This window comes from Staurois parvus, unplaced genomic scaffold, assembly GCF_062004578.1.
Source record: "Staurois parvus isolate SC_StPar_1 unplaced genomic scaffold, SC_StPar_1.0 ptg001162l, whole genome shotgun sequence".
Lineage (NCBI taxonomy): Eukaryota > Metazoa > Chordata > Amphibia > Anura > Ranidae > Staurois > Staurois parvus.
The window spans coordinates 7,252,032-7,278,205 of NW_028318958.1; the positions used below are offsets into that span (position 1 = coordinate 7,252,032).

Below are 26,174 nucleotides of genomic sequence, written 5' to 3' on the forward strand. Positions count from 1 at the left end.
ACACGTGAAAATGACATAGGACTAGTGATTGGGTTTGGCAATTGGCCACTCAGGCATTGAGTGGTATATTGTAGGAGACAGAGGAGTGTCACTTTTTCCCACAATACCTAGAGATACTAGGTATTATATTAGGTCATATTATATAACAAGATCAGGCATTATATTGTGAAAAAAAAACCCTATTTTTTATTTGTCTAACATGGTCAAATTAATGTGGTGGTGGTTTTTATTTATTTATTCATTTATATTGTTTATGGTAAAAGTTATCCCTTGAACCTGTTAGAAGTATCCACAGAAGGTACACATACCTTTGCTAAAGCAGATATGAGCTGCTGAATATCAGCAAGGTCCACTTAGATCTGATCGGTTTATAGCTCCAGGTTTTATCCTCTTGAACTTACATGGAAAATAAAAAAAAAAAAGCTCCGATGTAGCTTTAGGACATAGTGCCACTTCCAAGTATTTAAAAGGCCACAGTCTTGTCAGCCTTAGTATAGATCTTCCAAGAAAAACTGGATACAACCCCTAAGTTTTAATATTCTTCATAGAAGAGTTGGTATCCACTAAATAGTGTTTTTTTGTTTTTTAAAAAGATTCTGAAATATTGCAGATTGTGTTTACTGGAGTTTTTCTTTAGCACTCACTAATAAAGCTCATCTACAGACCTAACCCTTGGTTCCTTTTGCAATGTTAAAAATATTCAATTTGCCTTGATTTGGTTTAATATCTGCACACTGGAGGGATCCTGCAGTGTGAGGTGCTGGTCGGGAAACTGGGACAGCGCTGAGGTTAAATATAGAAACAATTTCTGTTAAAGGGGAAAAAAAGCTAAATATGCATAATAGGCAGCTCTTGGGTGAACAAAATATCTTGCAGCAATTCCTGATACCGGGAGGAAAACAAATCATTCTCTTCTAGGCTGGCAGAAAATATTAGCACAGAAATCCTCTGGCCAAATTGGCTTGGAATAAAGCAGTATTTTGTCAGTTGTTAGGCCTATTATGTTATATGGTGACCTCTTTTGCCAGCTTAAGGAAAATGACGCTTTTCCAGGGAGTGGAGTTACCAAGTAACCGGAAACTGTTCACATAGTCCATAAATATGCATTTTAAAACTCAGACACGTAAAAGAAAAACAACAATATTGGGCGTTTGTGACACGTACAGCCTATTTTATCTTCGCTCCTATTTCTGGCCTTGTTCTTGTTTATCCAGTTGTTTAAAGAGGCAGTTGGTTGTTTCTGAGACCTGCTGAGCGTCTCCTGACCTTGGTGACAAACATGTTTATAGAGCCGAAAGTCTCAATACACACCAGCACCCTGTAAAGTATTCACTTTGTGCTCCTATGAAGATTGTCTACAAGATGTGATCCATGCCTTTGTCTTGTTGACTTTCAGTACACCTTCTGGCAGATGTTTGGAAGCTCCCTAAAATGAGAAATTAAAATCTGATTCTTTTTGTTTTCACAGTAATGCATACGTGGAAATAGAACCAACTTAAAATCACACTAAAATGAAAAAAATTGCTAAGAATTAGAGCTTTGCATAATTGTGCAAACTATGGCAAGAGCTGCTTACCCTAGGCCAGCAATGGGCAAACTGCGGGCCGTATACGGCCCGGCGGACCTTTTAATCCGGCCCGCGGAGAACGTGAGGGGAGCTAGGCTCCTCTCACAGTCCGCCCTCAAGATCGGTGTAGCATGAAAATCTGTCTAATATGAGGATCTGTCCCCCTCGACGTATCTGCGCATGTGCCGGAGATCGCCGATCGGCTGCTAATGCCTGAAACTGGCACATGCGCAGATACGTCGAGGGGGACATCCTCATGAGACAGATTTTCATGCTACACCGGAACGGCGTGAGAACACGGCGAGAGGAACGCATGGAGCAAAGGTAAGTGAGTTGACACAGGGGACTTGGGGACTTAATATGGGGGATGAATTACTATATGGGGGATGAATTACTATATGGGGGATGAATTACTACGGGGGATGATTTACTATGGGGGATGATTTACTATATGGGGGATTAATTACTATGCTTACTATGGGGGAATATTACTATACTTACTATGGATGACACATACACATCATTCATCGACTTGTAAGACAGGTGACGTCCTGGCTGATATACAGTGCATACATAAAGTATTCAGACCCACTTCACTTTTTTTTCAATTTTGTTATGGTGCATCCTGATACTACAGTTGTTTTCGTTAATTTTTTTTTCTCATTAATCTACACTAATCTATCTAAAACAACATTTTTGAAATCTGTGAATTTTATTAAAAAGAAAAACAATCACATATACTTAAGTATTCAGACCCTTTACTCAGTACTTTGTTTAAAGTGTTACTAAACCCAGGACCCTGCATTCACTATATCTGGTCCCCCACAATACACAGGACATGGAAATGCAATTGTTTTAGTAAATATAAACTGCTAAATACCTTTTCTCATTAGCAGTTAGAGCACTCTTGTGACTTTTATCAGTGTCCAGCCAAGCACTGGGTAAAGCTTGTAGGAGTATTCATTTTGCTGTATGTTGATGCAGCACCGCTGACCTCTGTCTGGACAGTGCTGATTGGCCCTGTGGCACTCTCCCAAGAAAAAAAACCTCTCCAGCAATACACACCAAACTGAGCATGTGCAGAATGACTCCATACAATATGTCTTATCAGGAGATAAGAGGGGGACACTGGAAGAAGGAGAGGATCAGAAGACCGGATCAAACAGTGTTTTTACACAATGCAGAGGATTAACCCCTTAGGTTCCACAGTGAGTATAGCAAGCATGCTTTACTGCATATACAGACTGATTATACTGTTGGGGGTTTAGTAACACTTTTAAGCACCTTTGGCTGCAGTTACAGCCTCAAGTCATTTTGGGAAGGATGTGATGAGCTTTTCACACCTGGGTTGGGGGATTTTCTGCCATTCTTCTAATTTTCAAATTCTCTCAAGCTCAGTAAGCTGGATGGGGACCGTCAAACAGCCGTTTCATGTGTCTCCAGAGATTTTCAATAGAGTTTGAGTCAGGGCTCTGGCTGTGCCGCTGTAGGACATTTACAGAGTTGTCCCTAAGCCACTCCTGTGTTTTCTTGGCTGTGTGCTTAAGATCGCTGTCACATAGTGAGGTGAATCTTTGGCACCATCTGATGTCCTAAGCGTTTTGGGAACAGGTTTTCATTGAGGATATCTTTGCACTTTGCTCCATTCAGCTTTCCCTCAACTCTTACCAGTCTCCCAGTCCCTGCTGCTGAAAAATACCCCCACAGCACAATTCTGCCACCACCATGCTTCACTGTTGGGATGGCATTGGGCAGGTGATGAGCGGTACCTGGTTTCCTCCAGACATAATGTTTAGAGTTAAGGCTAAACAGTTCAATTTTGATTTCATCAGACCAGAGACTCTTGTTCCTCAGTGTAAAAATCATTGTTGCTTTTTTGCAAACTCCATGCAGGCTTTAATGTGTTTTGCACTTGCTTTTGTCTAGCCAATTTGCCATAAATCCCAGATTGGTGTAGGGCTGCAGTGATGGTTGTCCTTCTGGAACTTTGTCCCATCTCTACACAGGATCTCTGGAGCTCAGAGTGATCATGGGGTTCTTGGTCAACTCTCTTACTAAGTCCCTTCTCCCCTGATTGCTCAGTTTGGCTGGGTGACCAGCTCTTGCAGGAGTCCTGGTTGTGCCAAACGTCTTCCATTTGAGAATTATGGAGGCCACTATGCTCTTGGAAGCCTTCAGTGCAGCAATGTTTTTTGTAGCCTTGCAGTAATTTTGTCTCTGAGCTCTGCAGGCAGTTCCTTTTGACCTCATGGCTTTTGTTCTGATACAGTATGCATTGTCAGCTGTGAGGCCCTTTATAGAGAGGTGTGCGCCTTTCCAAGTCATGTCCAATCAATTTAATTTACTACAGGGAGGCTCCAATCAGGGTGTAGAAACATCTCGGCAACAATCAAGTAAAACAGAAGGCACCTGAGCTAAATTTCAAGTGTTGTTGCAAAGGGTCTGAATAACAGACCCTTATCAGTTTTTCCTCTTTCATACATTTGCAAACATTTCTAATATTCACTTTGTCATTATGGGGTACTGCGTGTAGATTAATGAGAAAAAAATTGAATTTAAACAACCGTAGTATCAGGCTGCAACCTAATAAAAGTGAAGGGGGTCTGACTATATGCACTGTATATAGAAAAAGGTGATGCTGGAAAATAATCCCGGTTTTATACAAAACTGAACTAATCATGTTCCAATTTACCCTGCCAATATATGTAAAAAAAAAACCCCTCTTTCCACTATTTAGCAAAAATGCTACTTTATTCTGCCAGGTCTCTGTGAGGCTGATCCAGCCTTTGCTGGGCTTCTGCTTCAGTAGAAGGAGGCACCTATGCAGTTATGAAGATAGGGGCTGAGGTTTGTTCTGGACTGATGTACTGGGAGTAATTCAAGCACAGCAAGGGAGAATGTCACCAGCACACCACACAGAGAATCACCAATGTGGGTCCAAAAGATTTAGTGAACGATCCCATAGTTACAGCAAGACAACGTTTCGGAGTCTCGCAGGACCCCTTCATCAGGCGTGACCAACACGCCTGATGAAGGGGTCCTGCGAGTCTCTGAAACGTTGCCTTGCTGTAACTATGTGATCGTTCATTAAGACGTTTGGGCCCACATTGATGATCCTTGGTGTGCTGGTGGTATTCTCCCTTGCTGATTCTGTTTGGTTCCAGCCGATGGTCACTGCAGCACCCACTTATACACACAACCATTTTAATGCTGGACCGTCCAATGCTGGACTAATCCAACCACAGGGCTTACTTTTAGGTTGACTTGCACAAGGAGAGTCTATCTCCTGTGTGTCCAGTCCTGGCGTTTAGTGTGCCTTGGAGGAAAATTTCAGCGTCCAGTCTGTCAAAGTGTATGGCAGGCTGAAATATGCCATGGTACCTACTACAGTCATTTTTAGCTTCCACGGGGATCCCACAGGTATGGCATTTACATAATTACAATGGTCCAAGCTGGACCAGTGTAGGGATGTAAAAATTGCCATACCTGGAATTCACCTTTATGGGCTTGTGCACATAGGAATTTTGCTGTTTCTAAATTACGGTACTTCTCCACCCTATATAGGTTAATGTTAATGTAAACACTGCTCCAAGTAACTAAAAAGCTGGCTGATACAAGTCATACAGTAACCACATGAGCCTTTGCACCGTCACAGCAACTCAAAGCTCATGTACATCGGCACGCAAAACTCCGAAGCTGTTACTTCCTGCCTCAGTTTTTTAGTCGAGGGACTCCTGTCCTGTGAAGAAAGGCAATGTGCCAAACTGGTTTTAAATGGAGATGAAAGATATGAGCACCATTTAGGCTAGAAGTTATTCAGAACCCATGTCTCACTGTCTGCCTATGTGTCAATCTGATAAATTTGGAGCGACATCTCTAAGTATTGCTAAAAAGTAATTTGTAGCAATAACATTCTACAACCCTAGTCATGTCATTTCTTATTGTGTCACAATTTGTGATCTAAGGTCACTGATAGTTACTGGTGTCTTACAAACTGGCTGTGCCCGAGCGGATATATTTATTGTTGGCATAGATTGATTGCTTTCTTCAGTGTTTGTGTCTGTAAAGAGATTGTGAATGTCTTCTTCAGTGTTTAAGTTCATCCGCAGTGTAAGAAGTCATTGTACATCTTTTGTGTTGATTATATGAAAATCTTTGATCAGTTTTAGGTTCTTCTTTAAACAGGGAGCCTCTGTATATCCATTTATTTCCCTCAGGCAGTTTATCTCTTTGGGCTTGGCACTTTAATGTGAACCAGTAAAGTGCCCAAACTAGGCAAAATAACAGGTTCACTTTAACGTAGGAGGCTTGTTCACCTTGAAGGCTGTACTCAACTATCCCATACCCCTCCACACGCTGATCTGCTAATAGAACCCCAACCATTTTATCAAGTCAAAACTTCCACATGAATCTCAGGTGACCTCAGTGTAGATTAGTCCTTGTTATTTCTTGTCATTTGGTAGCTTGTCTCTTACAGCTGTAAATGTTTTTCTCTTAAATTAGAAAGAAACAAGATTGCCTAAAATTACTCATTTGCTAGGAATCATGCAACTGTTTTAAAATGTAGAGAATTAAAAGTAGAACCTGCCCCAGAAATGTTATAAACTTTGGCAACCATGACTAGACATGACACAGGACCCATCTGAGGCATACCAACGCCATGGTGAATCTTTCTTGGTTTTGTAACATGTAATAACTTGTGGTACTTCCCCTTTTTGCAGATCTGAAAGTTTCTATATTGGGAGCTCCCCCTAAGATTGGTGGATGTTCCACATTACCACCTGTACAAGGCTAATGAGTGTATGATAATGTCAGAGATCACTAAATTGTATGTGTCAGTGTGCATATACACTAAATACAAAAGTATTTGGACGCCTGCCTTTTCACACCCCTGAATTTTAATGGTATCCCAGTCTTAGTCCATAGGGTTCAATATTGAGGTGACCCACCCTTTGCAACTATAACAGCTTCAACTCTTCTGGAAAGGCTGTCCACAAGCTTTAGGAGTGTGTTTATGGGAATGTTTGATCATTCTTCCAGAAGTGCATTTGTGAGGTCAAGTAATGATGTCAGATGAGAGAGCCTGGCTTGCAGTCTCCGCTCTAATTTATCACAAAGGTGCTCTGTCGGGTTGAGGTGCAGGCCAGTCAAGTTGCTTCACCCCAGACTCACTCATCCATGTCTTTATGGACCTTGCTTTATGCACTGGTGCGCAGTCATGTTGGAACAGGAAGGGGCCAGTTGGGAGCATGAAATTGTCCAAAATGTCTTGATATGCTGACGCCTTCACTGGAACAAAGGGATCAAGCCCAACCCCCGAAAAACAACCCACACCATAATCCCTCTCCACCAAACTTTACATTTGACACAATGCAGTCAGGTAAGTGCTGTTCTCCTGGCAACTGCCAAACCCAGACACGACCATCTGATTTCCAGACAGAGAATTCTGATTCGTCACTCCAAAGAACATGTCTCCATTGCTCTAGTGTCCAGTAGCGGCATGCTTTACACCACTGCATATGACGCTTTGCATTTCCATGAAGCTCTTTATGTACTGTCGTGCTAATCTGAAGATCAAATGACGTTTAGAGGTCTTTAGCGATTGACTCTGCAGGCAGTTAGCGACTTCTGCGCACTGCGCTTCAGCATGCGCTGACCCCGCTCTGTCATTTTAGATGACCTACCACTTTGTGATTGAGTTGTTGTTGTTCCCAGTTGCTTCCACTTTGTTATAATACAACTAACAGTTGACTGTGGAATATTTAGTAGCCAGGAAATTTCATGGATGTTCTTATTGCACAGGTGGCAACCTATCACGGGACCACTCTTGAATTCATTAAGCTCCTGAGAGTGACCCTTTCTTTCACAAATGTTTGTAGAAGCAGTCTGCATGCCTAGGTGCTTGATTTTATACCCCTGTGGCCATGGAGGTGATTGGAACACCTGAATCCAATGATTTGGAGGGGTGTCTCAATACTACTGGCAGTGTAGATTGTGTATTATTTATATGCTTTCATGTGAATATATTATGTTGATATATGGGGGTTTATTTACTAAAGCTGGAGAGTCCAAAATCAGACTCCCTTGTGCATAGAAACCAATCAGCTTCTAACCTCAGCTTGTTCAATGAAGCTTTGACAATGAAACCTGGAAGCTGATTGGTTTCTATGCAGAAGGGAGTCTGATTTTGGACTCTCCAGCTTTAGTAAATAAACCCCATGATGTCTGAACTTTTTGTTTGTAAAACTACAAAAATAAACACTTTTGAGGAAAAAAGTTGGCATGTCAATTTGCATAGTATGGGATAGGTAAAGGTTCACCTTAAATGGCACATATAGCCCTAGATTAAGTATTTATAAGTTGCAACGTGATCCAATATTAAAAGCAGGTCAGAAAGGGAAAATTCTGCAACCCATCAATGCAGTGTATGTATGTATGGGGCTTGCCTGTACAGAGCCTTAACTCTAGTCCCAAGAGATCAATGCCTGTCCTCTGTGTCAGTTGCATATATTGCATGTATTTTAACAAACTTCATGGTGCAGCTCTAGGTGATGATCCTTTGTACTGGAAAGCACACTTGGGAGGGATTTACTAAAACTGTAGCACTCAGAAGCTGTGCATGGTAGCCAAGCTTGTTACTTCAGTTTCTTCCATTAAGCTTTGACAATAAAACCTGGAAGCTTATTGGTTTCTATTCAGAACTGCACCACATTTTGCACTCTCCAGTTTTAGTAAATCTCCCCCTATGGATTCTGCTTACCTTCCATACCATGGTGTTCATAAGTGCTTAGTTGGAGAGCTTTCCTCCTGAAATCCCATGATTATTCTCAATGTTGTTATAAAGCCTAGTACACACGATCAGAAAATCGCACGAAAAATGCCGCTTTCAAAGCGATCATACAATAGTTTGATCATTAGTATACAACTTTCGTCTGAAATTGATTGAAGGGACAAGCACGAATATTTTTCTCATACAATACCAGATCGTACGATTTTTGTTTAATCAGTACAGTTTTTTTATTCGGTCGTACAAGAATTTTTGTAACTTTAGTAACCTCTTCACTTTTGATATGAGCCTAGCATGTACAAAAAAATTATAATTCATCCAATATTCCCACTGTGTGTACAGGGTTTAGGGGAGCAACAGTTTGCTAATCACATAAATAGGAAATTAATTTCTGGGGGTCCAGACACAATGCAGCCATGTTTGACTTTGAAACTCATAACTGGCTTCTGGTCGAACTACAAAGGTATTAATACAAAAGCCTAAAAAAAAAGTTTCTTTAGTATCTTTTAGGTTGCCTTTCAAATCTGTAGATACATTTTGCCGGTGAAGCTGCATTATTTTTCTCTTTCTTTCTTGTCTATCTTTTGTCTCTTTTCTAATCGCTTGTTGGCTCTCAGCTTAAGCAAACTGTCACTTTTTTTAAAATATATATTCATATCTTGGCATGTTAGCTTTGTGAACTGAACCTGGTATCTTCAGGCCTCATTCACATGGCCAATTAGGGCAGTACACCGCAGTACACTGCCAGTAATGAGCACATTTTTAAGGCAGGGAACACAGGTGCCTATGATCAGCAATGGCCAGGAAGCCTGTGTACCACTGGAGGAGCCACTGGTAATATACCAGGGTTCCTTTTCTCAATAGTTGTCCCAAAGCCAGGCACACATGCACTTTCACTCTCTTGGTTTAGGAAATAGTTCTGGGTTGTTGGTTTTGTTGTTTTAATAAAGTGTTGAACGTGGATGGAGATTGAGGAAAGAAGGGTACTCCCAGTAAATTGCTATAACGAGCTTGAGGACACTAAACTTCTTGAAATTGTGAACACCTTGCCTATGTAACAGCTAGTAGACAGGCTATGTAGTACAGTATTGAGGAGGTTGAGCCTTCCTCAGTGGTCAAAGCAACATTCCCTTGACAAGGAATGGAATAACTATTCTTTTCAAAGACAAAACTTCTTCGCAAACACACGACAGACCTTTTTAGCACACGAAAGGGGTGATGCAGCTCGGTATCTAGGATGTCTCATCACCTGTATTCACAGAATGCCTCTGGATAAATGGTAGCCTCCTACCAGTATCCTGAAGGCAGTTTCTTCCAGTGGTACCAGACTAAATCCTTGGCCAGCCTTTAGCAGCATCCAAGATGTGTGACGTGGAGATCCTGTGGATTCACTGCTTATGGTGGGAATATATGATCCAGAGGTGATAGGTAAATATTAATGAACAGAATGCGCACTCACCAGAAGTGCGTATTAAATATGCATTAAGGAGATCTCCTGTATCATCAGGTACATATAAGGTCATCCGTATTCTGGACAGGCTGCATTCGCTATCATCATCTGGTCACAGGCACAACAGGATTCCAGGGTTCATCAGTCAATCACAACATCCGGGGTCACCTCTTAGGCCAGGCACTGCCCACATAGTGTGATACTGTTTGATGAACTTTATTCCAATGTAGGTAAGTAAAAATCACAATACTGACCAGAGATTCAGGATGGCCACCAGCGGTGGCTAGATGTCCAGATGCTGTAGCCCCTTGACGTGTTTCGTGCTAGGCACGTATTCATAGGGTGCAGGGCTATGGACCTATCCTAGCACTTGACTAGGATGGTGTTCTACTTGTAACCATATGTTGAGGGGATGATTACATGTGATTAGGGACAGCAGTCGGCTTACCTCCAGGGCTGCTCATCACATGTAAGCATTGATGTGCAGTTACACCTGGATAGTGGTGCTTGTCAGCTTATTATTGGTGGTGTATGGCCCTAAATGACCATGGAAATGAGTTCTTACCCAGATCAATGTGGCATTTCTTCCTCCTTGTTGTGTCCTCCCTCTAAGCACCACTCTTCTGTATTAGTTTGAATGAAGCCGTAATGTCAGTCTTGTCCATTGTATACACAGATGAATGTAAATATTAACATCTGCCTGAAGAGCATACTGGAACACACTTGAAAACCCTTGACATGTTTTCTGCTTCGTTACCCAAATAAACACATTCATTTCAGTGGGTGGCGATACGCGGCAGGTGCCGGTCCAGGGAGAGTGCTTCCCACACACTTTATGGCTGTGTGTGGGAAGCCTTTTCTGAAAAAATAGCAGCCTGTCTGATACTCTGCTTTGCTTTATGTGTAAGCTCTACCGTCACATGTCAGTGATGTGGGGGCAGGCAGATATTGAAAGGGGGTCGGGTCATGAGCCTGCTAATAATAATTCTCCAATACAAAGCCAATTGAAAATGGTTGTGTTTATTGATTTTTATTTTAAAAGTCTTTTCACTTTATGATTTTGAAGTGTTATGTAATATGACTGAATTTAGGAGTTAAAAAAAAAAGTTATTTTGCTTTGCCCTTGTGTACTAAAAAGTATGTTTGTCCTCCATTCTGTGAGCAGCTACTCTCCCATAGCTGTTAGAAGCTTTGTGATACCTGGGAGCAATCATGTGTGCTGCTACATGGACCACATGGACCAACAACTGTAAACCGTTTTACAGTACTGATGACCCTTGGGGCCCATTCTCACATGTGTTGCAGTCACATGCATGTTAGTGAATGGTAACCACTGCACTAAGGGAATGCACATATATTGCAGCACGTAGTAACACACTACCATGTGTGGTGAACTGCGTTACACAAAATGGTGCATGTTCCGTTTTTTTTTTGTTTTTTTTAGCAGCCCATTTAAATGAACGAGCAACAAACTTTAACCACTTCAAGTCCGGACACTTTTACCCCCTTCCTGTCCAGGCCAATTTTCAGCTGAATGACAATTGCGCGGTCATGCAACACTGTACCCTTATGAAGTTTTTAGCATTTTTTTTGAGACCGATAAAACTTTATTTTGTTGGTATTTATTCACCACTGGGATATTTTTTTTTTATTTTTTGCTATATAAATGAAAACGTCCAAAAATTTTGAAAAAAGTGTTTTTCTTATAAAATTTTGCAAATAAATAATCTTTCTACATAAATATTGGCCAAAATGTATTCAGTTATCTTTTTGGTACAAAAAAACAAATAACCCCAATTAGTTTATAACCAAAAATGTATAATGTTTCGAAATTTTTTTTTTTTACATACATATTTTATTTTTTTATATTATTTATGGGTTTTTTTTTGTTTTTTTTTACATACCGTCACCCTAGCAGTACAGTGCCACCATATTGACACTGTACTACTTATGATGGGTGATGAAGATTTTTTTTTTTTTTTTTTTTTTTACACGGATTGCTTTTACACCCATAAAAGCTGTAAAAGCAATCATTTCTCCTCTCTGGCTGCGTTCTTTCAGCCATTGAGAAATACTGTGTGAGCTGTGATTGGTCACAGCTTGTCACATGATACAAGGCTGTTGTGAATAACCTTGTACCATGTGACCTCTGTGATCATTCACAGATCTCACACGTAGTAAGCAATGATGTCAGAAGTGACATATTGCTTACTACTCTTCATGTGATCAGTGATCACATGATTGGGACCTCACACAGAGGTCCCGTACAATGATCGGTGTTCCTCTGTGTCCAGAGGACACAGCGGGCACCGGATCACGGTGCTGCGTGCTCCCAGGGAGCACACACAAGCAGGAAAGTGGGAGGCCGTTTATAAACGGCCACCCACCCCTGCACTGCTCCCGTCCGGCCATTTATATACATGGGCTGGACAGGAAGTGGTTAAGAGACATTGCACTTAGGAGCACAGACACCATTGAACATAAAGGAAATCGTAGTGTTGAGTGTTGTAGTGCTTCTTATGAAGCTGAAAATCGCTTAAGTGCACATGGAGACCTTTAAGTACTTTTACTGCCCATTGGGAATTTGTAAATGCTTTAGTGATTGATATGGGCACAGGTTCACTTTTATGTTGAACTCGTAGATGTAAAGGATCATCATCTGATCCAGTTACGGATGTATTCATAAACTTACTGGGCAGAGTGATTGTTCTTGCTAATTACCTCCCAGCAAGGTATACTCCTTCGTTTACATTCTCTCTTCACCTCCCTGATGCAGGATTCCACCCTAAGTAAGCCTTGGTTTTGGATGGTATCAGAGCTTGCTTAGGTGGGTAACATTACATAACCCCTTCCCACATGTTAGTTTGGCCCTTGCAATCGGGCCACTTGAGCCCAAGCCTTGTCATATGGGGGAGGTCATATACTTCCTGGAACCACTCTTTGTTTACATTCTCAGTACAGAGGAGCGAGTGACAAGAAAACTAGGGGTATACTAGCGGCTATGGAGAAGTGTTCTGTAATCCAGCAAGGTAGAGCTCAGGTAAGCTGCTAACAGTGTTTGCAATCTAAGTGCAGCAAAGGCCGTTGTCAAGCCACTATAGGAAGTTGGCTCACCCGGTTTCTGACAAATCAACAGGTATTTTTTCTGTATTTGCTGCAATTGTAAAATGTCAAAACATGGGGAAGAGTTCATGCATTGTTTTTAGGGTGAAACATGTAACATGTTCCCATAGTCCCAGCCACCCCCCCCCCCCCCATTGATTCTTCCTGTCAGAATATCTGTTTGCTCGTACATCCCATACAGCAAGCAGATATTCTGACAGGTCTGCAGGAGACCTGCATGGCATCAGTGATCTACTGATCGCTGATGCACTGCTTTCCAGGCTCCTGTAGAAAAAAATAATAAGAGGACATTTTTTTTACCCGCACAAAAATGTACATTTATTATTTTTATCTAAAAGGTGAACTTATCCTTTAAGAACTCATTCAGATGTGGGACCTGTGCCCTGATTTTACTGCCTTACCTGAAAAAGAACATGATTTGGTCTTTTGAAGGTTAACACAGGTGGTGTGCAGGGAAATTGCATGCCAACTGTCCTCTAAAAAGCAATCCACCAAGGAACCCTTTTCAGAGCGGCGGCAAGGGCTGCCGCACGTTTGAACAAGCCCTAAGGACAAATATACATTTTCTTTGACAGAATATAATGAGGTTAGGCGAGGTGACCATCTTTAATGCAAATCTAACAGAGAAGTTCTGCAAAAAACTTTTTAGTTTCACAAAAATAAATGTAACTGGTAAACAAGCCCTTGGCGAGGTAGCTTTGGCCGCTAGTCAGCCACAGGTCCCAATTCAAAGTATAGCGTGACTATCAGATGTTTCCTTTATTCTGCAATTTTTAAACAAATCACATTTCTGAGAAGTGGATAGGTTCATTTATACAAATATTCCTTCCTTTTGCTTCTCGCTCCAAATGCAATTTTCTACAGTATGGCAAACAAATTTGATTTCCTCGGCAGATCACAGAAATCATTCTCTTTGTCTACAGAAAAATAGCTTCTAAGAAACTGACTAAATGTTTGGTATGCTGCTTCATTAAGTGCAACCTCCAGTATTAGGCCTTTCTATCAAGGGAGAGTGCAAAAATGCAGTTTTTTTGTTTTTTCCTGGCTGCCAAATTATTATTTTTTGTCTTGTTATATAGACAATTTTCAAATGTTAAGAAACCCACAGATTTCAAACTGTCCATACAACCCAAATACCAGATCTCTCAATAAACCTAGTCTGTAGTGTTTTCTGCCTATATGTTTATGCCCATGGATGGGGACAAAAGACATCACCCAGAAATGGCATATCTCTGGGAATGATGGTGTAATCAGGGAGTGGAATTGTGGAACACGTACAATTGGTGGTGGTGTGAACCCTAAAAAGGACTTGAGGACCAGAGTCCAAGCACCTGCCTGATATTTACCAGCGATCCTCTCAAGGGTGTGATTGGCTTCACTTCAGGATAGCTCCCTAGGTTGTGGCCCTTGAAAACACCTGTAGAGATGGCAGCTGACTTGGAAAAGAACCAGGAAGTACTTAATCTATAAGTAATCTCAGAAACAGGGACAGGCCAGAGGTCAGGGTATCCAGCAGACAAGCATGGTCAGATACAGGGCTGAGGTTGATAACTTAAGAGACGGGGACTCTGGGACTCAGGAACTCGTGGGGTAATGAACTTGAAACTTGGGTTAACAGGAGTTACCAGAGGCACAGGGTGCAGGGGTTACTGGGAACAATGGGGTCATTGGAGTGTACAGAAGTCAATGGAAGAACTGAGAGCATCCCGTAAACTCAGGGGTGAAGGTCACTCGGAAACACTGGAACAGGGCCTGGGGCTACAAATACAGCTTGTTTCTCAGGTGGCAGTCTGAGCACAGTTTAAATAGAGAGGTAGATTGGGAGGCTGGGAAAGGGGGCCATGAAGCAAGCTATTATTCAGCCTATAGCTTCCAGTCCTGTGCAGCAAGGAGGTTAGACCAGATTATATGTTTGTAGAGCTACGAGTGACAGAATAGCCTTGCTGCTGATTTAACCACAGCTATAGTGTACAGATGATCTGTGAGAGATGGTGATTAGATTAGAAAATCTAACAAATTCATTTTGATACTTTTCCCTAGAAGAGTCTTCCACAAGATGCCTGGAGAGGATGAGTAGGGTCAACCTTTCCCAATTCAGCCCCATCAAGTGACAGTTTGCACAGAGTTCACCTTTAAAGTGGTTGTAAACCTCAGGCAGGAAATATGATCAATTCATATCCCTCTGTAGTGTGTATTTGTCTCAATTAAGAGCACTAAGTGTAATTTCTGTCTGCTGCCTCATTCTTCTGCAGTCAGCAGTAATTACTTCTTAGATGTGTTCCTGACTGCCAGGAGAAAAATGGTGACAGGGGAGGGAAATCCAGCAGATTGACAGCCTCAGCTCTGTTCCTGTGTGCTGTGTGGAGGAGGGTGTCTCTTCCCTCCAGTCTGCTCTCCTCACTGTGCTCTGCAGAGCATATTTTCAGCTCTCCGCCCCCTTTTTCTCAACTCTCAGACATGCTTTATAAATTCAGCACTTTGAACGGATGTAAAGAGGAGAATATTTCAGATAAACAGGTACAACATGTGTAGAAGGATTTGTTTCATCTCTGTCTTCAAGTTCAGTTTTTAGTTTTTGTTTTTTACAGTTCCCCATTTTTAGGTTCTTGAGTGCCTCGTCCATTGTTAAACCCCCATGTGCTCCCCTCAGGTTCAGTGTCCATGGAAGAGCAATGTTTTGGTTGAACCTATATCATGCCTTAGTACATGTCAAGTCCACCTCCATCATCTTTAAATCATAAGGATGCTTCTAGAATAAGAAGTTCCAACATTAGAAACTATGTAGAAATCTACACAGATTAGTATGATAGGACAGTTGCTTGGCCAGATCTATTTTTTTGGTGCCAGCACACAATGTCATATGTCAGCAGAGACAACAGCTTTGGTTATAGGCACCATTTGGTGTGTTAAACATGAAACACTTATTGATTAATTTCTTGTTTTGCTTTGCCTGTTTTTGGAATCTTCAGTGCTGCAGCCTTTCCATATCTATTTTAAGACCAGGCCTTTTATGACACTTTTTGTTTACATGTAACAATCAATATTATTTGCTAGAAAATTACTTAGAACCCCCAAAACATTATACAGTGGGGCAAAAAAGTATTTAGTCAGCCACCAATTGTGCAAGTTCTCCCACTTAAAAAGATGAGAGAGGCCTGTAATTGGCATCATAGGTAGACCTCAACTATGAGAGACAAAATGAGAAAAAAAATCCAGACAATCACATTGGCTGATTTGGAAAGAATTTATTTGCAAATTATGGTGGAAAATAAGTATTTGGTCACCTACAAACAAGTAAGATTTCTGTCTCTCACAGACCTGTACCTTCTTCTTTTAGAGGCTCCTCTGTCCTGCACTCATTACCTGTATCAATGGCACCTGTTTGAGGTTGTGGACAGGTGTCTTTTATACTGATAACAAGTTCAAACAGTCACACTCCAAACTCCACTATGGTGAAGACCAAAGAGCTGTCGAAGGACACCAAAAACAAAATTGTAGACCTGCACCAGGCTGGGAAGACTGAATCTGCAATAGGCAAGAAGCTTGGTGTGAACAAATCAACTGTGGGAGCAATAATTAGAAAATGGAAGACATACAAGACCACTGATAATCTCCCTCAATCTGGGGCTCCACGCAAGATCTCACCCCGTGGGGTCAAAATGAACACAAGAACGGTGAGCAAAAATCCCAGGACCACACGGGGGGGCCTAGTGAATGACCTGCAGAGAGCTGGGACCATTGTAACAAAGGCTACCATCAATAACACACTACGCCACCAGGGACTCAGATCCTGCAGTGCCAGACGTATCCCCCTGCTTAAGCCAGTACATGTCCGGGCCCGTCTGAAGTTTGCTAGAGAGCATTTGGATGATCCAGAAGAGGATTGGGAGAATGTCATATGGTCAGATGAAACCAAAATAGAACTGTTTGGTAGAAACACAACTCGTCGTGTTTGGAGGAGAGAGAATGCTGAGTTGCATCCAAAGAACACCATACTTACTGTGAAGCATGGGGGTGGCAACATCATGCTTTGGGGCTGTTTCTCTGCAAAGGGACCAGGACGACTGAGCCATATACAGGACAGAATGAATGGGGCCATGTATCATGAGATTTTGAGTGCAAACCTTCTTCCATCAGCAAGGGCATTGAAGATCAAACGTGGCTGGGTCTTCCAACATGACAATGATCCCAAACATACTGCCCGGGCAATGAAGGAGTGGCTTCGTAAGAAGCATTTCAAGATCCTGGAGTGGCCTAGCCAGTCTCCAGATCTCAACCCCATAGAAAACCTTTGGAGTGAGTTGAAAGTCAGTGTTGCCCAGCGTGAGCCCCAAAACATCACTGCTGTAGAGGAGATCTGCATGGAGGAATGGGCCAACATACCAGCAACAGTGTGTGCCAACCTTTTGAAGACTTGCAGGAAACGTTTGTTATCCTTTGTTGGCAATGACAGAGGTCAAAGTATTGAGATGAACTTTTGATATTGACCAAATACTTATTTTCCACCATAATTTGCAAATAAATTCTTTCCAAATCAGCCAATGTGATTGTCTGGATTTTTTTTTCTCATTTTGTCTCTCATAGTTGAGGTCTACCTATGATGCCAATTACAGGCCTCTCTCATCTTTTTAAGTGGGAGAACTTGCACAATTGGTGGCTGACTAAATACTTTTTTGCCCCACTGTATATATTTTTAAAGCAGAGTCCCTAGAGAATAAAATGGTGGGTGTTGCAATTTTTTGTTACACATTATTTTGCGCAGCGATTTTTTTCAAATGTAATTTTTTGGGGGGGAAAATACTTTTTTTAAAAATTTGATGCACTAAAACACAATATAATGCTCAATTGTTTGGTAAAATATAAAAGATGATGTTATGCCGAGTAAATAGATGCCAAACATGTCACGCTTTAAAATTGTGCACGCCTGTGCAACGGTGACAAACGGCGTAACTTTTACTATCCTTAAGCAGTGCTTTAAAAGCCATTACAGGTTACCACTTAAGATTTAAAAAGGAGATCTGATGCTAGAATTACTGATGATCTGACATTTGCCGTGATACCTCACGTGTGTAAGGGTCACTGCGTGCGTGTGGGACTGACGTGTGTGTGTTTGCCTTTGTGTGTGAGGATGGGGGGGGGTTAAAATTGTTATTATTTATTTTATTTTTACACTGCTTTAATTTTTTTTATCACGTTTATTGTTATCACAGGGAATATAAATATCCCTTGTGATAGCCGTAGGCAGTGACAGGTACTCTTTATGAAGAAATCTGGAATTTGTTAGTCCCCAACTGTCTCCTCTGCGCTTAAAAGCATTTGATCACACCAAGATTAATGTGATCAAATGCTTTCCCCATTTAAAAGTGTCACTATTTACATCTGGGAAAGCCCAGAAGTGATGTATGCTTATTGCTTCTGGTTTCCTATATCACAGAGGCGATCAGAGCTGTTAGTCTCGGATTACCTTTGATCAGCCAGGCGGAAGTGCTGGCTGCTGACTCAGATCTCCCTGTGGAAAGGAAGAGCCCAAGAAAGCTATTTAGCCGCTAGGATTGCTTTTACAAGACGGCTGACCATTGGCTTTAAAAAAAGGATGCTGGGATGATGCCTGGCATCATCCCGGTATAACCACTCGCCAGTATGTCGCTGGAGCTGCAGTGGATATGCTGCTATGAAAAGTCAGAGCATTTGTGGATGGCGGTCTTTGACCACTAATCTTCACCAGTTCTACTATATGAAGGTTTACATTCATGATCTCTTGTTTCCTTTTGATGACCTTCAGTCCCACCTGAATGACAATCGATTTGTCTTCTCTTGCATCAGATCTGAATTCTGTGGATTATGGATAGAATAGTGTAATAGTGGTCCCGAGAGGGCCTGTGGGAACTGCAGACCCCTTCATATGGTGGCAGTCCTCCAAGAGAGCGTTTCTGTTTCTCTTGGAATGTGTACATGTTTCATGAAGAGAAGAACCTCTCTTTTTAGAAATTGCATTTTTGCCTCCTTTTCCTCACTGTAATATTATTGTTCTTGCTTAGAAAATAATGTAGTCAGTGGAAGAGAATATGACAGAGAAGGAAAGGGGGAAGAAAATGAATAGCAATTTACATCTCCCATTTTCCGTAACTCCCAGAGGACGGCTTACGCAATCATTTGTAACTGTCGCTGGAAGCACACAAGAGGCTTGATAAGAAGTCGGGGGTGGTTTGATGTAATACGGAGCTTCGCTTTTTCATTATTTCTTGGTGTTTATTATTGCACAGTTGCACATCCTAAGGAAATAATTTTAGCGGGAACCATTATTGAAGCGTAATGCTATTCACCGGCAGAATTACAAAACACGCTGTTAGAAACGCAGCTTTAATGACTACATTGCTCACTGTCACAGGAAGCGCTCCTGTGGCTAATGTTTCTCTAACACTCTTAGGGCTGTGACTTTAGATTTTTTTTTATCTGATGCTTTTATAGACCATCTTTATGATATGTCATAAAAGACACTTTTAAAAAAAAAATTACCAACACAGTTTAACAGTTTTATATTATCAGGTGCTGAAATTGTTTGAAACACTGTCTGGTCCACAGATGTTCTTCTTTATCTGGGTGTAAATTATATTCTGGAACTGCCATCTTTGTGTAGCCTTTAGACTGTGTGTACAGAATGTCCTCCCTGAGCTTTGTTTTTCCTTGGCTGCCTTACATTATGTAAGATTTAGAGAGTCGTGCGATTGTTGACATCACATGTCCAAAAGCCAAAGTCTGGGTTGCCAGGGGGGCCTTGGGAGAGGTCCCCTATAGTGTGAACCTGGCCTAAAATGTTTCTAAGGGATGGCCAAAGTGCAGGCACCATGTTCAAGTACCTCTGTAAAGGCAGACATTCACAGCTAAAATTTCAGCCTATTCAGCAGAAATCGGCAATAATTCAAGCTGTGGTTGGCCCTGATGGGTACTACCCAGCTTGACGAGCTTTAACTGAAAAATCAAAAGAGCTGAATGGAAAATCGTTGGCCGAACAGTGACTACATCCTGTCAGATACCGTCACTGTTCAGATATTCTGACAGCTTTGGGCAATGTGGTTGTCTGAACACAATAACCGGCAGGGAGTATTCCTCCATCCACATTGTTTACGTTGCGAACTGAACAAGAGAACTTTATGCATGCATTTCTAGCATTAGTGTTCAATTTAACATCCATCTACAGGTCTATTCACACCAGTCACTATTCTATAATGCAGCGGCTGGTGTGCAGTCCAGCGGCAATCACTGCTCTGTACTTCGCTGTTTTTTGGTTTTTTTTTTAACAAACTTGTCACACTGACATTTTATTAAGTTCAATTGGCCGCCATGACGGCCCCTTGATCCCATAGGGAAAGGGAGCCTTGACTGTGGAGAGTATGGCCTACTGACAAAGGCAGTGCTAGTGGATGAGCCCCAAATGGCTAAAGGTGGTTGGTCAGTCGGGGGCAGAGACTGAGTGGGCATTGCCTGAACGCTGTAAAACGTTATGTTGTGAGGTAAAATCTCACTCGCCGTGGAAGTAGCATGAGGAAGAGTTGCCCGCCTGCCTCTATTTTCTTTCAGTTAGGTCGTTGTCACAGCTTGTTTCGGCGGTTTTACCTTGCCAGCGGAACACTGATTGCTGTATGGGACCTCTGTGTGAGATCCCGATTATGTGATTACTGATTGTCACTTCTGACATCGTTGCTTACTAATTGTGAAATCACATGGTACAAGGCTAGTCACAACAGCCTTGTACCATGTGACAAGCTGTGATCAATCACAACTCTCACAGTATTTCTCAATGGCTGCAAGAATGCAGCCAGAGAAGAGAAATGATGCCTTTGAGTGTAAAAGCAATCGGTATGAAAATAAAATCTTAATCACCCCCCACAGGTAGTAGGGTGACAGTATATTAAAAATAAACATAAATAATAATATAAAAAAATAAATTAAAATGTAACATTTTTTGGTTATAACTAATTTTGGTTATTTTTTTTCACTAAAAAGATAGCTGAATACATTTTGCTCAAGATTTATTAAGAAAGATTATATATTTGCAAAATTTTATAAAAACACTTTTTAAAAAATTTTTTAGACTTTTTTTTATTTATATAGCAAAAAAAAATAAAATCCCAGTGGCTAACAACTACCACCAAAATTAAAATGTTATCTGTCTCAAAAAATGTTAAATAATTCATATGGGTACAGTGTTGCCTGATTGCACAATTGTCATTCAAAGTGTGACAGTGCTGAAAGCTGAAAATTGGCCTGGATAAGAAGGGGGTAAAAGTGTCCGGACTTGACGTGGTTAAGGTTTAATATTTATGTTTGAAACTGCTTAAGTGAAATTCAATAAAGCTGTGGCCTCACCCTTCCAACTTATCATATCTGAGTGTTATTGGGTAAGGGCGAGGGGAAAAAACATGGTATTACGGTTTGGACATATGCTCTTCCGCAGTCATGTGGGGCCTCGCTCTGCGCTGAAAAAAAGTAGCGTAGGCACTACTGTTTTTTATGGCACTATGCCCTTACAGCACCGTAACGCAGTGGTGTGAATCCGGCACGCAGGAGACCAGGCATTATAACGTGGTAGGACTCCACTTGAATTACCGCTCAGCGTGGTCTTGCCACATCTGGTGAATGGGCCCTAAATCCCTGGGTCCTAGGTTCATGTTGTACCTGGGACATTGAGCTCTGCGCAACGTTTTCTAATTCCGCTCATGAGTGTGATTGAGGGTTGGGGTAGACCGCATAGATATGGCTGCACACAGAGCACCTACACCCACCTGTTTTGGGCCCAGCAACATACAGGGGTCGATTTACTAAATCTGGAGACTGCAAAATCTGGTGCAGCTGTGCATGGTAGCCAATCACTTTACCGAACCTAACTTCGCCTTGTTCAGTCAGGCTTTGACAAAAAAAAAAACCTAGAAGCTGATTGTTGCAGCTCTGCACAGAAGCCACATTTTGCGCACTCCAGTTTTTGCGAATCAGCCCCACAGTCTCTCTGTTACATGTGCATTTGGCTGTTCTACTGAGTGCAATGCAACCCAATATCTCATTCTATTCAGGTATTTTGCTCTGTTCTAAGCAACACAGTCAAAGTGCATGTTGAGGCAAGCAGGTCTCGAGATGACCCAAAAAGGCATGCAAGATCCCTAATTTAATGTAAAGAAAATCATAAACGCGTGAATGCCTCATACTTCCATTTTTTTTTTTTTAGTAACTAGTTGTCTTGAAAACATTGACTTTGCTCCTGCAGTGTCTTCTGCTGAGAACTTCATACAAGTTTCAGAACAGAGGTCCATGCAAGGCAGGATGTTCCTCGGCTCTGTTGATAAATACGTAATGACAGGTCATGCTTTAGGCCTCATGCATTGGCCATTTAGAATCGCATGAAGCTCAGACGTTTAGATGCCGGTGAAAGGTACAGGCGCAGTATTCAGCCCTGCTGCTGGCTGTCTGTAAGGCCCCTTTTGCACGGGCGTTCTGTATGTCCGTTTTTCATCTGTCAGTTTACAGATGAAAGAGACACCCATGTATTTTTAAGGACTAGCGGATGTAAACGGATGATCATCTGTTTACATCCGTTATGTCCACATCTGTTAACATCCATTTTTTGAATAGAAGAAAACCCTATTTTTCTTGTGTGTTAAAAAAAAAACAAAAAAAAAACCGGAATGGATGAAAAACCGATGTAAACGGAAGAAAAATGGATATAAACGGACGTAAAATTGATGTGAACTGATCAAAAAACAAGACTGAACTGATGAAAAAAATGAATGCTGTATGAAAGAGGCCTAAAAGTCTATGTAAGGTGACAGTTGCTGGGGCTGGACAATGCATGGAGCAGTACTAACACTCAGGGCCAGTTCACACTATGCCCTGGTATGAATCTCACAGGAACGCACTGTGCTTTCTGGTTCATATGCAGGTCCATGCGGTGCGGTTTCATGCCCTTTTATTTGAATTGGATGAAATCACACCGCACTGCGCTAACAGTAGTGCATGCACTACTTTAAAAAAAAAAAAAAAGCACAGCAACCGCATCCTGGTTTGGTGCGGGCCGGTGTGGGCAAACGCAATGCATTTGCCACCTGTGTTCGGGGTGTCGTTAACTTTAATTGACCCCCAACAGCAGATCGCAAGGGCGTTATGATTGGAATGCGGTGCGGGAAGCTGCGCGGGAATGCGGCTCTCCCGCATTACATTCCAGTGTGAACAAGCTTTTAGGACAGTGTGCACAGGGATGAATGCCAGGAATGTGAGAAGTCTACATTTGGGGCCTTCATCCTTGGACACATACTGCCCTGAATGTTAGTACCACTCTGTGCACCATCCAGCCCCAACAGCTGTCGGCCTGACTTAGACTTTTACAGCGTGCTGGCAGTAGGGCTGGACAGGGCACCTGTTCTTTCCACCTGCACCTAAATGCCAGAGCCACATGCATCAGCACTAAGGCTGGCCATAGATTATCCAATTTTCTTCATTTTTAGTTTAGATTTAACAAAAACCATATAAGCTTCCCTTATCCTCCCCTTCCTCTACTGTCCCCAGTCAATCTGCTGATAGAACAAATCCTTGGGGACAAGCTGCACATGCTCAGCTTGGTGTGTATTGCTAGAGAGTTTTTTTTCCCCTGGGAGGGGGCATGTGATCAGCACAGGGCCAATCAGCACTGCTCAGAGGTTCAGGGGTTACATTTTTTTTAGCTCAAAATATAGGGAAAGCCAGCATTCCATGCAAAAACCTGTGTGATTTATTGGCTTCTTCACTACACCATTAATGTAAGCTCACAGTGGTTTTTACATGGACTGCTGGCTTTTTCTAAATTTTGGGGAAAAAAATAGCTGACATGTTTTTCTATTACTTTTTCTATGCAAAGGTAAGAATGTTTGGTTTTAGATAAACTTTAGAAACATTTGGTAATGCTGCTTGGTAAAATTGTTGGTGTTCTCTGTTTCCCATTTTTATTTGAGGTTCTGTATTGACCATGGTTGTCTGAATTCTTTTGTGTTTCTCCTTTAGGTATACCCAGAGCTACAGATAACCAATGTTGTAGAAGCCAACCAGCCCGTTACCATTCAGAACTGGTGCAAGAAAGGGCGCAAGCAGTGCAAGAGCCACGTCCATATTGTGGTCCCATACCGGTGTTTGGGTGAGTAGAATTGATGATGGTACTATCCTGGTATTACTTTATAGATCTACACAGATCAGAACCAAAGGTGTAACTAGGTTGTGTAGGGAGAGATTGGTCACACTGATTCTTCAGTGAGGACCTGTCCTCCATACTTGTAGAGATTTTTTTGGAGAGGTAGGATGCTTGTCTTTTTATTGCTTTCTTTGTCCCAATTAGGGAGACTTCTACTCTTATTTTCACTGGAGTGCATTCTCCATATGTTCCTTTGGAGAATTTACATGGGTAGGTTAAAGTGTCACAGGCTTCCTGGAGAATTCTGCATAGAAATGTGTGGCGGATAGACCCTAGAGATAGGAAATCAAGATATTCAGCTTACAGTCATATCACATAAAAAAAAAAAGTGCGCAGATATCTCTTTACATTCTACACAGTAGGAAAACAATGAAATTGAAATAGAAAAGTGATTTATGTTCCCTTGGTATCACCATAACAACATATATGCAATAAAGTCTCTATATGTAATTCAGTTCTTTCATGGAGACCAACGTCACCCTGCATAACTACCACTGATCGAAATTGTACTTAGAAAAATCACCGCTCCACACAACCCAGTCTATATCCTTAACATGTGTAAGATGGCCTCAGCCTTGCACCACTCCACAAGTCACATCCTCTGACATGTTTCCCCAACCCACCAGTCATAGAGGCCACATGTCAGAGGTTGTAACTTGTGGAGTGGTGCAAGGCTGAAGCCATCTTGCACGTGTTAACCATATAGACTGGATTGGGTTGAGTGGCTGTTTTCTAAGTATGCTACACACTACTGGATGGTGATATTTCCAGCAAGCACCCCATTCCTGAGTGCCAGCAGGACTAGATACATTTTCCTTCATTGCTTAGACAAGCACTACAAGATTTGGTAGATCACTGATAGAAGGTGTGTTTCATTGCTTCTTATCGTGACTAGCATTCAGTTTTTCTTTGGTGCAACATTGTATGTTCTTTCCACAGTCTGAAAAACAATTTTGCTGGAAGAGTTGGGCTTTTAAGAGGCTTTCTTAGCCCCATCCCCACAGGGCTATGCTCCGATTGTCTTGTCATACTAAGGCTTGGCCTTAGATGGATCGAAATTAAGCTGGTTCAGCAGGGACCAGACAAATTTCGATCCTTGTGTGGCCACCCCTGTCGACAGAAGTTGATCTTTAGATGGACTTCAGTCAGTGGGAATGTTGGAAAGCATCTGATCAGTGTAAAGTCATGCTGTCCGAATACAAGGTTTCAACAGGAAGGGGGGGGGGGGCATTCCTTCATCCGCATCACTTGTTTGGATGGGCAAATATGCTTGTTTTGGTTTTTTTAGCTGACTGGCTGAATAAAAACCTATGTGTGTTGCAAAGGGCAGCCCATTCACTTAAGTGGACTGCCATATGCAGGTTTATCACCCAAAGAGATGTTCTTGCTCCTTTTCTGGTGACAAGCTTCACACAATTTGTAAAGGCATGGTTTGCTGAGCGATGGTGGCAGATCGCATCACGTTTTGGGGTGACATTGAAGGATAATGGCACTCCAATGTGCGCAGCATGTTGTGTTGCCATTGCCACTTACCATTCATGAAAAACTGATCATTGTAAGCACCCATACCAGTGGTAAATGGTCTGTCTCGTCTCTGTAATTGATGCATTCTGCTAGGGAGCATTTTCTTTTTGAAGAATGGACTTACTGGCTGAATCACCAGATAACAATTGAAGAAAGCCTAACAAAGGTAAATGAATGTAGCCATCACAAATAAGAAATGGTAAACTGCAATATCATGTTTGCTTTTGGGTTTAATACCACTTTAAAAGCCCTTATGCTATTTTCCATTCCAAATGGTTATAAACTGAAAAAAGAAGTAGTGGTATGATTAAAAAAAAAATAAAAACATTTTGAAATCTTTTTATAGGCCTTTTTTTAGCCTTTTTTTTTTTTTTTAAATCGGGAGACCATAAACGTTTCGGATTTTTATTTTAGGATTATGTTTTTAAACTGATGTTTTAAATGTGCTTTTTTTTATACATACGTATAGAAAAATTTGTTTTACAAATGAACATTTAGTGTCAAATAAAGGTTT

At 41.6% G+C, this 26,174-nt stretch overlaps 1 protein-coding gene across 4 annotated transcripts in view; it reads left to right on the top strand.

The window, feature by feature from the left end:
• APP (amyloid beta precursor protein) overlaps positions 1 to 26,174 on the top strand; it is a 311,674-nt gene that overhangs the window by 119,045 nt on the left and 166,455 nt on the right. For all 4 annotated transcript variants that reach the window (XM_089659528.1, XM_089659529.1, XM_089659531.1 and 1 more), the window contains exon 3: positions 23,953 to 24,082. In XM_089659528.1, coding sequence (XP_089515654.1) covers positions 23,953 to 24,082 — 130 coding nt within the window. The remainder of the gene's footprint in view (positions 1 to 23,952; positions 24,083 to 26,174) is intronic.